The sequence below is a fragment of the Impatiens glandulifera genome, chromosome 1 (genome assembly GCF_907164915.1).
Source record: "Impatiens glandulifera chromosome 1, dImpGla2.1, whole genome shotgun sequence".
Lineage (NCBI taxonomy): Eukaryota > Viridiplantae > Streptophyta > Magnoliopsida > Ericales > Balsaminaceae > Impatiens > Impatiens glandulifera.
In genome coordinates, this window is record NC_061862.1 from 50,738,625 (window position 1) to 50,755,578 (window position 16,954).

Genomic DNA, 16,954 nt, shown 5'->3' on the forward strand with positions numbered 1-16,954 from the left:
GGTAACAACCCACCAAATGTTTTTAAAAAAAAGTAATCAAATTTATTGATAAATAATATATCAACTAGATAATAAGATATGTGGTTGTCTTAAATGCTTCATACCAAAACAACCCGCGTTAAATAATTTGTCCTCGCATAAAACAGTCGCTAAAGAGTTCACTGACGCATAGTAAAATAACGCCAGGAAATAGGATAAGCAAATGTTATAGCGATGTGTATTCTAGTGTCGGACCTCTTTTCTTTTAACAACGAGAATGTGCGCCCGGTTAATATGCATCGCCTGAGTTATAAGTACAAATGATTAGATGTATGAGTCAACAAATTAAGGTATATGTCTCAGTAACACGTTTTCTTTTAAGCTATTTCATGTTGTTTCCTAAACAAACACATAATTATTTTTGTATTGAGAATTAAACTTATATATATACATTTATATATAACATTTAAAGATACAATTAATGTATTATTCATAATCCAATCAAACAAGTTACTAAATCGGTCACAGGCCAGAAAGAAACTAAGAAAACATAAATTGAGTTAATGTTTGTAGAACTTATAGTAGAGTGCTCAATTCAGCCTTTTAACTTCCATTACAAATTTAGATGTATCGATTTTTGAAGGTAGTGGGATATAAATTGCCATGTTTATATCGTGAGCGAGGTCCGAAACCGATTCGAATAGATTACGAGAGTTGAAAAACATTTGACAAATTCTTAGGCATGATAAGTGGAAAATTCTGCATGTTTTAGGCAATTGGCGTGAACCTCCAACTCCATCCAACAGGGCATGTTTGAGTAATTTTTTCTTCATACCATCAATCATTTCTTTCACATAGGCAATCGATTCTACAACCGAAGCATTTGTGTTTTCTTCCAAATATAGCAATACGAAGTTCTTTTTTCCTTCCTCCTCTTCTTTCTGCGCTTTGTTAATTATATATGTATAACAAATAAATTAAGGGCACACTAGTTTTAAATAACTTAATAGTAACTAACTAATTCATCGTACCTGATAGCCTTGGACATCATTCAACAATCGCGTTGCTCCCATGAGCAAGTTTGTGATGTGTTCATAGTTGGAGGGATCCAGCATGTTGCTCGGATAACCGGGAGTCAAGAAACAAGCACCTGGGAGAATCATCGTGTTCATGGCGAAGGATATCGTACCAGTTTCCAAATATTCATCCATTGATGGAACATATCCCATTTTGCTCCATGTCGCCTCTTTCATCCACGAAGCAATTGTTACCCTCCACTGATCATAATGTTATTATTATATTAAAATTTGATGTTAAATTCTATCAAAAAAATAACTGTTTTAATTTTCTAGAAAAAAAGTTAATTTTGTTTTTATCTTGCTAATTTAATTACATGCTTATTCAAGCACAACTCATGTAACCAATTACCATTCACTCAAAATTAGTATGAAGACTGCATGCATAATTTTGCTACGCCAATTCTTCTTTCATCAATTACACATTTAAGCTCTTAATTATTACCATTTCGCGAAGGTTTTCCAACGCGTTTTGTCCGCTTCGAAGGTGGAGCTTTGTCGATATATCAGTCACGAGGTGGTCGATTACATCGAATATTTTTTTAGAGTGGCTGGTCAAATCATTCCCATCCCATCTATATATAGATTATAGAGGAAGATTTTTAAGCATTTGAGAGAAAAAATTTAAAACAATGATAAAAGGATGGAAAAATTTAACAACCTTTGAAAAGCTTGCGTCAACGTCTGCAATTCTTCTAAAGAACCTTTTGTGTCGAAAAAGTCGTCGGCAATTGTAACAACTGTGGAACTCTTGGCAACAATCATCCGGACGATAGAGTCATGGGGCAACGAAGTGGCAGAAGCGATGGAAAAATAGCAGTAATCAGATTTTTGGCGACCAAATCCCATGGAAGTTATACCCCAATCCTTAGACCACCTTTTGAGATGATCAATAATACTATATGTTAATGCTTTGTTGAAATTAGGAATCATTATAATTAAGAAACCAATCAAACATGCAAAAAAATAGTAAATTATATTTACCTTTTGAGTTCTTCAAGTTCCTTCCTATAAATTGACTGCCGAAACTCATAATTTCTCACAGCAAGTTGTATTAGTTTATCATTTTGAAGAGGCAGCAACCTGAAATTTCTTTCAAATCAACTTTTGTTTATAGAATGATATTATAATGGCATTGAATAGCAATTTCAATATTTTTAGGTTAGAAATACAAATAAAAGATAAAATTTTGCAAGATCTACTAAGTAGTACTTTCAGATAAAAATATTATCCAAAACTATCAAGGAGCAATTGTAGACGTTGTTTCATGCTGAAGGCACCTAGTATCTTCTGCAAGTTTCATAAGAAAATGAGTACATTTTTTTTTGTTGGTAATAATAGGAGAAGGTTGAAAATAAAATTACTTAAGAAATTGAAGATCTTAATTGAAGAGTCAGGCTTAAAAGTTTAATTAATATTAGAAGTTATTATCTTTTATTTAATAGGTTTATTAATAAACATTAATTTAACCGTTCAAGAGTTACGAAGATTTTAGAAGTATAAGAGTTTTTGTGTTAATATACATAGAAAATAGTTGTATTTGTAAGAAGAAGATGAAATAAAATCTCTTTCCCTTTTTCAATCTTATTATCTTGAGTTTGTGAGAGAATACGTCGATTACCCACTAACATTTCCAACAGAGTAGTATCATAGCAATGATGTCTTTGATGTTCCAATATCCACGTCTTACGAAGGACAACTATGATAAATGGTTTATCCAAGTAAAGACGTTACTCTGTTCCCAAGGTGCATGAGAAATCGTCAGTGATGAGATTGTCGAACCTGATGAAGATGCGACGCTGGACCTAATTCAAGCATCCAAGAAGAACAAAAATAAGGATTATCATGCCCTTTCCATCATCCACCAATGCTGCTTTTGAGAAAATAGAAAATGCCTCAACGTCGAATGAGGCATGGGAAATTTTAGAAAATTCTAACAAAGGAGTTGTTAAGGTAAAAAAGATGTGGCTTCAGATTTTATGGGGAGAGTTTGAAGCTCTTCATCAGGAAGCGTCGTAGTGTATTTCAAACTATTTCACGCGGGTCTTATTTATCGTGAACTAGATGAAGTGAAATGGTGAAAGCATAGAAGACATTCGAGTAATCGAGAAAATATTATGTTCTCTATATCAAAATTTTGAACATATTGTGGTTGCAATCGAAGAGAATAGAGATTTAAAGAAACTCTCAATCGAAGAATTAAATGGATCGTTACGGGTGCACGAATAACGGATGAAAAACACAAGAAAGAGCCTTTGGAGCAAGCCCTACTAGTCAAGCATTCGTTTGCTAAAAAGGGAGGCATGATTCATCGATGTTGAGTTTATTCTCGTGGTGGCAGACGAGAACGAGGAAGAAATCCAGACGTCGAGAGAGTGAATGATGAAAAGACTCAAGGATATCCATGTTGAAATTAATGTTTTTAATTAAAATAAATATTTTTAATTAATTATGGTATTGATTAGGATAATATTGGGGGTTATAAGTTACCATATTTAATTCTAAGATAACGAAAAGATTTTTATTTTTATTATATATTTACCTTGTAATGGGACGATGGAGATCACAACAAAATAATAAAATTTCATTTTCCTTTTGTAACTTTCGTTCCTTATTTTTCTCTTCAACCCAACAAATTGGTATCAGAGCTTCAAGATCGATCCATGGCGATGCTAGGAGATTCTTGGCCGATACGAGGAGCGCAACTCATTTTCGACGGAGAAGATTATGATTATTGGAGTGTTATGATGAAGACACTCCTAGTCTCACAAGATCTGTGGGATTTGGTGGAGAACGGACACATTGAAGATCAAGATGCCGCAGGATCATCAGATCGTTCATCCGATAAAAAGTTGAAGGAGAACAAAAAGAAAGATGCGAAGGCCTTATTTATTATTCAACAAAGTATTTCTCGTAAGCTTTTTCCGAGAATAATAGGGGTTAATACATCGAAGGAAGCGTGGGATATATTGCAAAAGGAATTTGAAGGGAGCGATAAAATGAAGACAGTGAAGCTCCTGACTCTCAAACGAGAGTTTCAAAATTTAAGGATGAAGGAGAAAGAAACTCTACAAGAGTACTTCTCAAGGGTGATCGAAGTTGTAAATCAAATCAAGTGTCTTGGCGATGACTTGACCGACAAAACGGTTTGTGAGAAGATCTTGATAAGTCTTTCTCCAAAGTATGACAATATGGTGGCCATTATTGAAGAAATGAAAGACCTCTCGTCACTCAGTATTCACGATTTGATGGGTTCTCTTGAGATGCATGAACAACGGATGAAGCGACATACCGAAGCTTCCATCGAAAGTGCCTTTCAATCAAAAGTGAGTGTAAAAGAAGATTCTACTGAAAGCTCGAGTAAACGTCAATATTCTCGTGGCGGTGGAAGTTATGGAAGAGGTCGAGGGCGTGGCCGAGGGGGAGGTAGAAACTTCCATGATAACAAATTTTGTCATCATTGTAAAAGATCGGGTCACGTTGAAGAAGACTGTTATCATAAAGGTAAACCTCAATGTTTTAATTGCAAGAGGTTTGGTCATATGCAAAAGGATTGTCGAGATCAAAGAAGAGAGCAGGCAAATTATACCGAGGAGAAAAGGAATTGTGAAAGTGATGGAAGCACATTTTTTGCATGTCAAGCGGCTATTGGAAAAAATGATAACGAATGGTATGTTGATAGTGGGTGCAGCAATCACATGACCGGAGATGAGTCAATTTTTTGCAAAATTGACAAGAGTGACACAACTCGGATCACAATGGGTAATGGTGCTGTGGTGAAATCAAATGGAAGAGGTACGATCGCAGTAGATTCAAAGAAAGGTAAATTGCTAATCCATGATGTGTTGTTTGTTCCGGATTTAGCTCAAAATTTGCTGAGTGTTGGGCAGCTTATGCAAAATAATCATGCATTGTACTTCGATGATGATTATTGTAAAATTTTTGACAAGAAAAATAATAGAGAGTTGATTGCGGTTGTTAAGATGGAGAGGAATCGAAATTTTCCTCTTAATCTTAAACCTGCAAGTTGTGCATCGATGAAGACCGATGTTGAAGATATGTGATGCGGTGCGAGTCGAAGAGATTGGAAGATAATCTAATTAAGGAAGGGATTGGAAGATATATTCTAATCAAGGAAAGGATTATAATATATATTCTAATTGAGGAAGAAGATTATTAATCAGAAAACGAGGTTTCCTCAATATCTATCGACTTTCGGTATTCGTAAGAATCAACGAATCTTGATAAAGGTTCATCCTAGCCACGCACGCTGCATCAGTTGGTATCAGATTCCAGTCGACCCTGAGGTATGCCGCCCCGAAGACAGCCGCGCAACCCTACCCCTGGTGCTGATGATGGTGACCTTGCTGAGTTGCGACGTGAAAACGCTGAGTTTCGCCGTGATAACGACGATTTGAAGCGGCAGGTTGAATGGTTGACGCAGCGGATGGATGCATCTATGCACATGCACCACCCTGAAGATGATGTTACGATGACAGATGAAAACCCCTTCGGTGGTCTTCGGAATCGATCCCCTGAACGCCCCAATCATCGCTGGGAGCAGGCTTTCAGGGTGGACATCCCTAAGTTCGATGGTAGTCTATCACCGGAAGAGTTTATTGATTGGCTTTCTCAGGTTGAAGAGATTCTGGATTTCAAGGAAGTTCCTGCAGATCGTCGTGTACCCCTTGTTACGATCCGCTTACATGGTCGTGCACAAGCATGGTGGCAGCAGTTGAAACAGACACGTGTTCGTCATGGTAAGGCAAAGCTCACGAATTGGGACAAATTCAGGAAGCATATTAGGGCTGCGTTTCTACCATATAATTACGAACGTAACCTGTACCAGCGGTTCCAGAATCTTCGTCAGGGTTCTCGTTCCGTGGATGACTATTCCACTGAGTTTTACACCTTTGTGGCTCGTGTTGACCTGTCTGAGTCCCCTCTCCAGTTGGTTTCTCGCTATATTGGTGGCCTTCACCTCCAGTTGCAGGATATTTTGAATATGTTTGATCCCTTGACTGTTTCTGAGGCACATCAGCGTGCTTCACAGGCTGAGAAACAGCTAGCTAGGCGCGATTCGGGTAGCTTTGGAAAACAGGTTGTCCCCACTAGTGGCATTGGTTCTTCTTCCCAGTCGGCCCATCCCACCCCAGCTCCCCCTCGCGGCACTACAGCCCCCCCACAGGGACGTCCCGGTGGCTTGCGTTGTTTCAATTGTGGTGAAGTTGGTCATCGCCAAGCAGAGTGTCGCAACCCAAAGTCCACCAATCGTGGTCTTTTTACTGAGGTGGATGATCCTGACTCTGCTCTTCCTTCAGATTCAGCCCCAGTGTATGATGTTTATGATGATGAGGCAGCGGAGGAGTATGTTTCTGGTGATGTTGACCCCCTGTTGGTGATTCGTCGATCATGTTTAACCCCTCGTGCTCCTGACAACGAGTGGTTACGCAATAATCTGTTCCATTCCACTTGTACCATCGGTGGCAAAGTTTGCACCTTCATCATTGATGCTGGGAGTTGTGAGAATGTGATTTCTGAGGTTGCAGTTTCGAAGCTGGGTCTGTCCACTGAACCTCACCCCAAGCCTTATCGTCTGTCCTGGCTGAGTCAAGGTACGGATGTTACAGTTTCCAAGCGCGTACTTGTTAATTTTTCCATTGGTTCCCATTATCGTGATGCTGTATATTGTGATGTGGTTCCTATGGATGCTTGTCACCTTTTACTTGGTCGCCCTTGGCAGTTTGATCATTCTGTTATACATGATGGGCGTGCTAATACCTACACGTTCTTATTTCATGGTACCAAGATTGTGTTGATGCCAAATCAGCCCAAGAAGGGTGCTGCCCCCACTCATCATGCGTCCCCCCCTACCACCTTGTTGTCTCGGGGTCCTTTTCAGACCGCCATGGTCGAATCGGGCATGGTGTTTGCTCCATTTTGTTCGCTGATTACCTGTGGTGCTAGTTCTGAGGTGCCTATTCCAGTGCAGCCGCTGTTACAGGAGTTTGCAGATGTTTTTCCTGAGAATCTGCCTTGTGCCTTGCCTCCTTTGCGTGATATCCAGCATCACATTGACTTGGTTCCAGGTGCTGCCCTACCCAACCGTCCTCATTACCGCATGAGTCCCATAGAACATGAAGAGTTGCGTAGACAGGTGGAGGACTTGCTGGCTAAGGGACACATTCGAGAGAGCCTTAGTCCCTGTGCTGTCCCGGCCCTTCTTTCCCCAAAAAAGGATGGGTCTTGGCGTATGTGCATTGATAGTCGTGCTATCAACAAGATTACAGTGCGTTATCGGTTTCCTATTCCCCGGTTGGATGACTTGTTGGATCAGTTGGGTGGTGCTTCTGTGTTTAGCAAACTGGATCTCAAGAGTGGATACCATCAGATTCGTATTCGCATGGGTGATGAGTGGAAGACTGCCTTTAAGACTCGTGAGGGCTTATATGAGTGGCTGGTTATGCCGTGTGGTCTGTCGAATGCTCCTAGCACCTTTATGCGTATGATGAACCAGGCTCTTCGCCCTTTCATTGGGAAGTTTGCTCACAATCATGCTGTTAATCGCTCCACTGGTTTCAGTCCTTTCCATGTGATTTACGGGCTGTCTCCGCGTGCTCCTCTTGATTTGTTAGCGCTGCCCAGCAAGGTGCGTCCTCATTCCACTGCTGCGGATTTTGTTGGTCAGTTGGCTCAGGTTCATCAGACCACTCATGACCGTTTGGTTGCTGCTACTGCCAAGTACAAGGAGAAGGCTGATTCGAGAAGGCGTGCTGTTGATTTTGAAGTTGGTGACTTTGTGTGGGCTATTCTGACTAAGGATCGTTTTCCAGATCATGAATATAGCAAGCTTGCTGCTAAGAAGATTGGTCCTGTTGAGATTGTGGAGAAGATCAACCCCAATGCTTATCGTTTACGCCTTCCCAGCCATGTGCGTACCTCTGATGTGTTCAATGTGAAGCATCTTGTTCCTTTTGTGGGTGAGTCTTCTTCTGATGAGGATGATGCGGTTCCAGATTCGAGGACGAATCTTTTCTACCCTGGGGGGAATGATGCGGTGCGAGTCGAAGAGATTGGAAGATAATCTAATTAAGGAAGGGATTGGAAGATATATTCTAATCAAGGAAAGGATTATAATATATATTCTAATTGAGGAAGAAGATTATTAATCAGAAAACGAGGTTTCCTCAATATCTATCGACTTTCGGTATTCGTAAGAATCAACGAATCTTGATAAAGGTTCATCCTAGCCACGCACGCTGCATCAATATGTCATGGTTGTGGCATAAACGGCTTGGGCATGTGAACTTTGAGAGCTTGAAATTGCTAAGCAAAAAAACTATGGTATATGGGTTGCCAAATATTGATGACAAGCATGATGTTTGCGAGGCATGTGCTCTTGGTAAAATCCATCAAGAGACGTTTCCGAAAGAGAAAGCCTGGAGAGCAAAATCATTGTTGGAGCTCGTTCACACTGATATCTGTGGTCCGATGTCCAAAAACTCTCACGGAGGTAACAGATATTTTATCACTTTTATCGACGATTTTACAAGAATGTGTTGGGTCTATTTTTTGAGGCAAAAATCAGAAGCACTTTCTGTTTTCAAGAAGTTTCAAAGAATGGCTGAGAGACAAAGTGGTAAAGTGATTAAAAGATTAAGAAGTGATAGAGGAGGAGAATACAACTCGAAGGAGTTCAAGAAATATTGTGAAGATATTGGTCTTGAAAGACAATTGACGACGAGTTATACGCCAGAACAAAATGGCGTTGCTGAGAGGAAGAATCGAACAATTGTCGAGATGGCGAGAACCATGATGAATGCAAAGGGATTACCATTGACTTTTTGGGCCGAAGCAACCTATACAGCAGTTTATTTGTTGAATCGTTGTCCGACAAAGGCGGTTGAAAACAAGACACCATTCGAGGCATGGTCCGGGGGTAGAAAGCCGTCAGTCAATCACTTGAAAGTGTTCGGATCCATTTGCTATGCTCATATCCCAATGCAAATGAGAAATAAACTTGAAGATAAAGGTGAAAAATGTATATTCGTTGGCTATAGCACCAAGTCGAAGGGATATCGGCTTTTTAGCTTGAAGAAAAATAAGGTGATTGAAAGTCGGGATGTGATCTTTAATGAAAAAGAACAATGGGATTGGAAAGAGAAAGGTGTTGAGGATGTACAGATGCCGGTTTTTGAAGAAGATCGGAGGGAGTCATCTAGACAAGTCAATGAAAGTGGTTATGAAGAAAGTGAGCATCAACAATCTCCGACAACACAACCCGGGGCGAGTTCATCCATTCCGATCCGTACTCCGGTAAAAATGAAAAATTTGAATGACATATATGCTCAATGTAATTTCTGTGTTGTAGAACCTGAAAGCTTTGAACAAGCTATTCGAGAGGAGATTTGGGTTAAAGCAATGGAAGAAGAAATCAACATGATCGAAAAAAATGAAACTTGGGAGTTAGTAGAGAAGCCGAAAGAAAAAGATGTGATTGGGTTGAAGTGGATTTACAAGACGAAAATGAGTCCTGATGGTTCGGTTAAAAAATGCAAGGCAAGATTGGTGGCAAAAGGGTATTCTCAACAACCTGGAATCGACTATCATGAGACATTTGCACCGGTTGCGAGACACGAAACGATAAGGATGTTGATTGCATTAGCCGCTCACAAAGGATGGAAGCTTTATCAACTTGATGTGAAATCTGCATTCTTGAATGGAGTATTGAAAGAAGAGGTATATGTGGTACAACCACAAGGCTTCAATGTTGAAGGAGAAGAAGAAAAAGTATACAAGTTGAAGAAAGCGTTGTACGGATTGAAGCAAGCACCTCGTGCTTGGTATGGAAATATCGATGAGTATTTCTCTAAGAGAGGATTTTTTAGGAGTCCTAGCGAGCCGACACTCTACATCAAGCATGGTGAATCCGGTATGCTCATAGTCTCTCTTTATGTTGATGACTTGATTTTTACTGGAAATGATGAAAACATGATTAATGAGTTCAAAACTGATATGATGAAGAAATATGAGATGAATGATTTAGGTTTGTTACATTATTTCTTGGGTATTGAGATTGATCAAAATGATGGAGGTGTATTTATTTGTCAAAATAAGTATGCCCAAAGCATTCATTCAAAATTTAAAATGGAGAATTGTAATCCCGTGATGACTCCATTGGTAGTAAATGAGAAGTTGGTGAAAGATGATGGTAGTGGTGATGCTGATGCGGTACAATATAGAAGTCTGGTTGGGAGTTTGTTGTACCTTACGATTACAAGACCCGATATCATGTATGCTACGGGTTTATTATCTCGGTTTATGCACCGACCAAGCAAAATTCATCTTGGAGTTGCAAAGAGAGTGTTGCGATACATTAAAGGGACTATGGAGTATGGTCTCATGTTTGAAAAAAATGATAGTGAAGATATTGAGTTGTTTGGGTTCTGTGATAGCGATTGGGCTGGAAGCATGGATGACATGAAGAGTACATCCGGGTATTGTTATTCACTAGGTTCAGGTATTTTTTCATGGGCCTCGAAAAAGCAAGAGAGAGTTGCACATTCCTCCGCCGAAGCCGAATACGTATCGGCAAACGAAGCAACCAAACAAGTGGTTTGGCTAAGGAAGATTTTAGAAGACATGGGGGAGAAACAAGATATGGCTACAGTTCTCTTTTGCGATAGCAAATCGGCAATTGCTATGTCGAAAAATGCGGTATTTCATAGTCGAACAAAACACATCAACCTTAAACATCACTACATTCGTGAAGCAGTGGATGATGAAGAAGTAATGATCAAGCACGTAAAGACTGGAGATCAACTTGCAGATATCTTCACTAAAGCACTTCCTTTAAACAAATTCGTCTACTTGCGAGATTTGTTAGGCATGACCAACAAAAACATTAAGGGGGAGTGTTGAAATTAATGTTTTTAATTAAAATAAATATTTTTAATTAATTATGGTATTGATTAGGATAATATTGGGGGTTATAAGTTACCATATTTAATTCTAAGATAACGAAAAGATTTTTATTTTTATTATATATTTACCTTGTAATGGGACGATGGAGATCACAACAAAATAATAAAATTTCATTTTCCTTTTGTAACTTTCGTTCCTTATTTTTCTCTTCAACCCAACAATCCAAGAGGTAGTGATAGAGGAAGAGAAAGAGGATGTGGACGAGGACAAGAAAATAACGAATATGAGAAGGGATACGAAAAGTCGCGCGTTGAGTGCTACATTTGTCACAAATTGGATCATTATGCTCGTAACTACTGATATGCTGAGGATGCGAAAGTAGAAGTCAATCTAATAAAAGAGAAAGAAACGGAGGAGTCGACGTTGTTGTTGGCGCTAAATCAAAAAGTTATTAGAGGAGAAATTCAATGGTATATTGACAACGGTGTGAGTAACCACTTGTGTGGCGACAAGTCAAAATTCGTTAAGATTGAGAAAAAGGTAACCGGAAATATCACGTTTGGAGATGCTTCGAAAACCTAGATTTAAGACAAATGTACCATTTTGATTCGGTTGAAGGATGATACACACAAGTTTATTTTCGATGTGTATTATGTCTCTAAATTAAAGAGTAATATTTTGAGTTTTTGGCAACTCATGGAAAGTGGCTACCAAATTTTAATAAAGGATCGTAATCTTTGTCTACGAGACGGAAGCTCTAACCAAATTGCGAAAGTGACAATGTCGAAGAATAGACTGTTTTCGCTCCCTATTTAAACCGAAAGGCCAAATTGATTACAAGTGTTTGTAACATATCCAGCGTAGTGTTGGAACATGAGGATGGGACATCTCAATTTCGGTGGCCTAAAAATGATGTCCAAAAAGGAAATGGTGAAGGGGATTCCTTTGATCAATCATCCGGATCAACTTTGTGAAGCGTGTTTATTAGGAAAACACATAAGAAAAAATGGTCTAAAGTAAGCATCGACAAGAGAAACGAAGTTACTTGAATTAAAATTCATGTCGATGTATGTGGACCGATCAAACCATCGTCTTATGGTAAAAATAATTATTTCTTACTTTTCATAGACGATTTTAGTCGAAAGACTTGAGTTTATTTCTTGAAAGAAAAATCTAAGAGTTTTGATATTTTTAAGAATTTCAAAACTTTGGTGGAGAAAGAGTCTGACTATATGATTTAGGCGTTGAGAACCGATAGTGGTGGAGAATTACTTCTGATACCTTTAACAAATTTTGTGAAGAAAATTGCATTAAGTGTTTCCTCATAGATTCAAGATCCCCACAACAAAATGGAGTGGCTAAAAGGAAGAATAAGTCAATCCTCAACATGGCTCGGAGAATTATGAAACATAAGAAGATTCCAAAAGAATTTTGGGCGGAAGCAATGGCTTGTGCATTGTATATCCTTAATTGTTGTCCAACTAAAATCGTGAAAGACCTAACACAAATTGAATCTTGGAGCGGAAAGAAGTCAAATTTATCTCACCTAAGAATTTTTGAGAGTATTTCTTACAAGCATGTGCTAGAGCAAGAGAGAACCAAACATGATGATAGAAGCAAGAAGTTTGTGTTCATCAACTGTGACAGAAAATCAAAGGGGTACAATCTCTATAATTCTGTCAACGGAAAGATTGTTGTGAGTCGTGATGTGATTTTTATGAAGATGTTTATTGAAATTGGAAAATTAATGAAGATTACGTCAACGAATTCTTCCATATCTTCGATGAGGACAACAAACTAGAAGAAACATGGCAGCCCGCAATTCCAACGACGACAACGAATACATCTTCAGGTGCATCTTTATCAAGTGAAATCCCTAATGAAGGATCACGAAGGATGAAAACTATCCAAGAACTTTATGAGAATATAGAGGTAATGAATGATGTTTTTATATTTCGTCTTTTGACCGAAACAACGCCTTTGAGTTTTAAAGAGAATAGTAGAGAGATGAAATGGAGACAAACCATGAAAGAGGAGATTCAATGAAAAAACAATACATGAGAACTCACTTTTCTTTCTGCTCGTCAAAATTCCATTTGTGGTGGATATTCAAAGAGAAAACTAAAATAACCTAATTTTTATCCAACAATATTGTTTTAGACAAAAATCCCAAAAACAAAACTCTTAAAATACAAGATCAAATACATTTCTGTTGTCATATTTACATGGATGTTCATCTTTAAAATATTGTCATTATTGTTAAGATTGGGATACCATATTTTCTTTAAAACATATTTTGTAAATATACAATTTTGTCTTAAGATATTAGACAAAAATTAATTATAAAGTATTTAATCCTTAATAATAAAATACAAATTTTCCGATTAATTAACCACATTGAATTTGATGAAACTAACAAAAGTCAATCAATTTAAAATAATGCATATTAATTAAAAAAAATTAAATTTTGTTATTTTTTAAGATAATATTATAACTAATTACTAACACAATTATTTTTTATCACTATCCATTATGTTTTATCGCTATTCATTATGTCATTATAGATGAATTCATCAATGTCATGTCTATGTCTCTAAATTTGTTAAAAAATTCACAACAATTCTCTAAAATATTCTATTTTTTTTGAAGATATATATAAAGAGAGAAAAGTTGGAAAATAGAGCTGGAACTGGCCAAGTGTCAGCCACACTTAATTAATAAAAGTTTCAAAACTGGGTGGCTACAGTTTTCAATCAAGGCCTTATTTTGAAATTTAAGAAAATAAACATTTCCAATTATATATATATACCTACCTGTCATATTTGTAACATTTAGAAATTTTGTTTTTTTGTTTAGGATCGATGTGTTTTCAGGGTCATTAATTATACCAACTTACCTATAATAAGAAGCCTTGCCAACCCATAAGGTATCAGCTTCCATGTTAACTTCAATCCAAAACCTGTGGTCAAGATGATCTAGGCGAGCCATCCATGGAACATTCAAATCACGGTCAATCTACAGTGGATTAAACATTAAAGACATCAACAGCTATTCTGACATAGATAAAATAAATCGTACACATGAATTTAAATCGAAGAGTTAATATCATATACCAAACTTTTCAAATTGGGGAAAGCAACAAGACTATCTTCGCTGGCATTTATTGAAGAAACGCCTTTTCTTAGCAATCTTATAGAGTACGATCTTGCTTTCTCTAATTGACGCTCTTCTGGAAATATTAGGTCGGAGGAACAATAAATGTTGTACAAAGCACTCATGTATTGTTCATGGTAAATTTCTATGTGGGAAATAATGTCTTGATTGTGAACAAACCAGCAAAATTTATCTGAAATGAATTTCATGTCATTATCATTCATCAATATTCCATGTAAATTTGTAAGTTAGGGAGATAAAAAAAAAGAGACCTGGTGTAACGTTATAGCCATGCATTCGGAGAAGACGAAATGCGAGACTGTCTTTATAAATATTTACTGGGGTAAAATCGGTGTTGTCTCCGGTGAATTCGTGGTTGTTGTAACTTTTATGAATAGTTTCTAAAGTTTGGTCAATTTCTTCACCAAAATGCTCAGCCAATCCTAATCTTTGTATCTGGTTGATGATATACAGCTTGATGAGTTCTTCGTCAAAAGGATACGTGGTGGGGACTGCAAATATATGGTAGCTAGTTTCAACTTATGTAAAATACTCCTTTAACCACTGAAATTAATATTGCTCATTTTTTTTCTGTCACTAAAAGGTCTTTAACAACTATTATTTTACTATTGTTGTTGAACTAATTTATTGTTAATTTTTGTGACTATATATAATCTATATATAGTTGCAGTTTGAAGAGGCAACAAAATCGTATATGACCGAGAAGACATAAAAATATCCTAATCAGTTTGATACTGTTATAAAGTAAATTTTATAGAATAACAAAAAGATTACATGCATATAAGTTATTTTATAATCTCAATATAACTACTTGATAATTTCCTTTACATAAATATTATATTATATTTTTGAACTCCTAATATAATAAGGAGTGTAAAATAATTGTGTAGTTAAAGACCTTTAACGACGGTATTTTTCTATCTAAATGTACAATTTTTTAAGGTAAAAAAGGCTGTTTAATAATTCGTACCTCCATTGTCACATTCCTTTACTACAAACTCTAAGTACTTCAAGCATTTATGGTTTCCAGTGGCCATAAACGCGAATGCAGTTGCAGATGGAGATTGAAACAACGACCCATTTTCACTCAAATTCATCAACACATCTTGTTCATTTATTATATACGATGCTGGAAGCGCTTCGAGGTATGACATTAATGGAAAGTTGTGGCATTTGTCCACAATCACTTCCCTGCATGTATTCGGTGATCATGTTTAATTGCTTGTAAAAAAATGAGAGACAAATAAAAGTATAATATTAACTTACGTTGCAAGAATTTTCTGCCTGTGGAAGAACAATTCAGACACCATTTCATTGAAAGCAAGACTAAACTCAATTTTAAGGTCTCTTGCCTGAGCAAGTTCGATGGTTCCAGGTAAAACTATAGTTAACCAGCGAGGAGGTTGATGATAACTATTTTTGGCCCTCATAAGCAATTTTTCAGAATATCCATGGATGAAGACCAGCCCTTAAATGTGAAATTAAATATGTAAATGAATTCGTTAATCAAAAACCTAAGCAAAATAGTATTTGTAGAGGGATGACCACAAAATTATGGTGAAAATCCCATCAAAATAGTATGTACAACAGTACAAGTTATATGACTTGATTAGTCGTATGTTACAAAATATTGGGGAAATTTATACTACATTTATAGTGAACCAAAATATTAACTATAAGTGATTTGATTTTAGTGACTGTAAGTAAATACCTTTAGTGACATTTTCTTTGCCAACAGCCCACATGTTGAGAGCAACAATGCATGCTAGAGTGGAGGGAAGGGCATCAATGGTGGGATATCCTTCCTGGTCTTCTTCTCCCCAAAACCCTCCTTCTTTCTGGTTATTTATGATCCAATCCAAGCAACCTTTGAACATTGGACCCTTTTTTGATTGTGGGTCTTGGGGAATCATGGCCAGCCAAGCAGTTTCATAAGCTGATGGGGAAACAAACGTTGTTGGGAAATGGCTGAGGGTTGAGGACAGCATCAAATCTCTCTTGATCTCACCCACAAGAGATTGAATTGAAGAAAAATAAGGCTCCATGGAATCTAATTAATAAGGATCGTGTATTAATACTCAAAGATGCTTAGTAGCTCTTTGATGTTTATGAGTGAGCAAGTATTGCAAATCTAGCGCATGATCATGACCATTAGGAAATGTTGTTATTTATATAGAGAATTATAGACTTACTATTTTTTATAGATAATTTCAAACACCAATACTTAGTTTTGCTAATGGTCATAATTTTCCCCAAAAGAATGAGTTATCACTATTTTTTATTTAATCTAAATCTGTTTAATAATAATATTATTATTAATATATTTTAAATAATTGATTATATTTTGACTTAAGATATGAAACTTAATTATACTATGTATTTTATTAATTAATTTATTTGAAAATGAACGATTGAGAGAAAAAAGTTAAAAAAGAGAATGATTATTTTGATTGCTGTAAAAATAATAAAATTTATCATTCTTGTACCTCTTAATACTTTTTTTTATCTTCCCGTTAATGTCAAAGCCATTCTCTCTCATTCATTCCTCTCTCATTCATTCCTCAATTTTTCTCCTCGGTTACTACTTTTATTTAATTAGTTTAAATAATTAATTATAAGAAAATAAAATATAAAATAATTGTAAAGCGAAAGTTAATTTTTCTATTTTTAGGGTTTATTTTTAATTTATTTCATCACTGTATTAGAATTGTTAATAATATTTTACATTAAAATTGTAATAATTATATTTATAATTAAATTAAGACTATTTTGGTATCCTGAAAAATCGAAGTCATAATACC

At 36.6% G+C, this 16,954-nt stretch overlaps 1 protein-coding gene across 1 annotated transcript; it reads right to left on the reverse strand.

Moving 5' to 3' along the window:
• Positions 1–569: 569 nt before the first annotated feature.
• LOC124927533 ((E,E)-geranyllinalool synthase-like) lies at positions 570–16,212 on the reverse strand. Its single transcript, XM_047467969.1, has 11 exons — positions 15,865–16,212; positions 15,420–15,621; positions 15,124–15,344; positions 14,405–14,644; positions 14,093–14,325; positions 13,876–13,994; positions 2,040–2,138; positions 1,717–1,932; positions 1,501–1,630; positions 1,011–1,256; positions 570–920 (listed from the first exon to the last, which is right to left on the reverse strand). The coding sequence occupies exons 1-11, from the start codon at positions 16,196–16,198 to the stop codon at positions 570–572; spliced, it is 2,391 nt and encodes a 796-aa protein (XP_047323925.1). The 5' UTR covers positions 16,199–16,212.
• Positions 16,213–16,954: the final 742 nt, after the last annotated feature.

Excerpts from the sequence above, each read along its gene's own strand:
- LOC124927533 (XM_047467969.1), bottom strand. The coding sequence starts at position 16,198 with ATGGAGCCTTATTTTTCTTCAATTCAATCTCTTGTGGGTGAGATCAAG. Across the intron at positions 15,345-15,419 it reads AGGCAGAAAATTCTTGCAAC|GGAAGTGATTGTGGACAAAT; the intron begins GTAAGTTAATAT and ends GAATACATGCAG. Across the intron at positions 14,326-14,404 it reads TGGCTATAACGTTACACCAG|ATAAATTTTGCTGGTTTGTT; the intron begins GTCTCTTTTTTT and ends AATTCATTTCAG.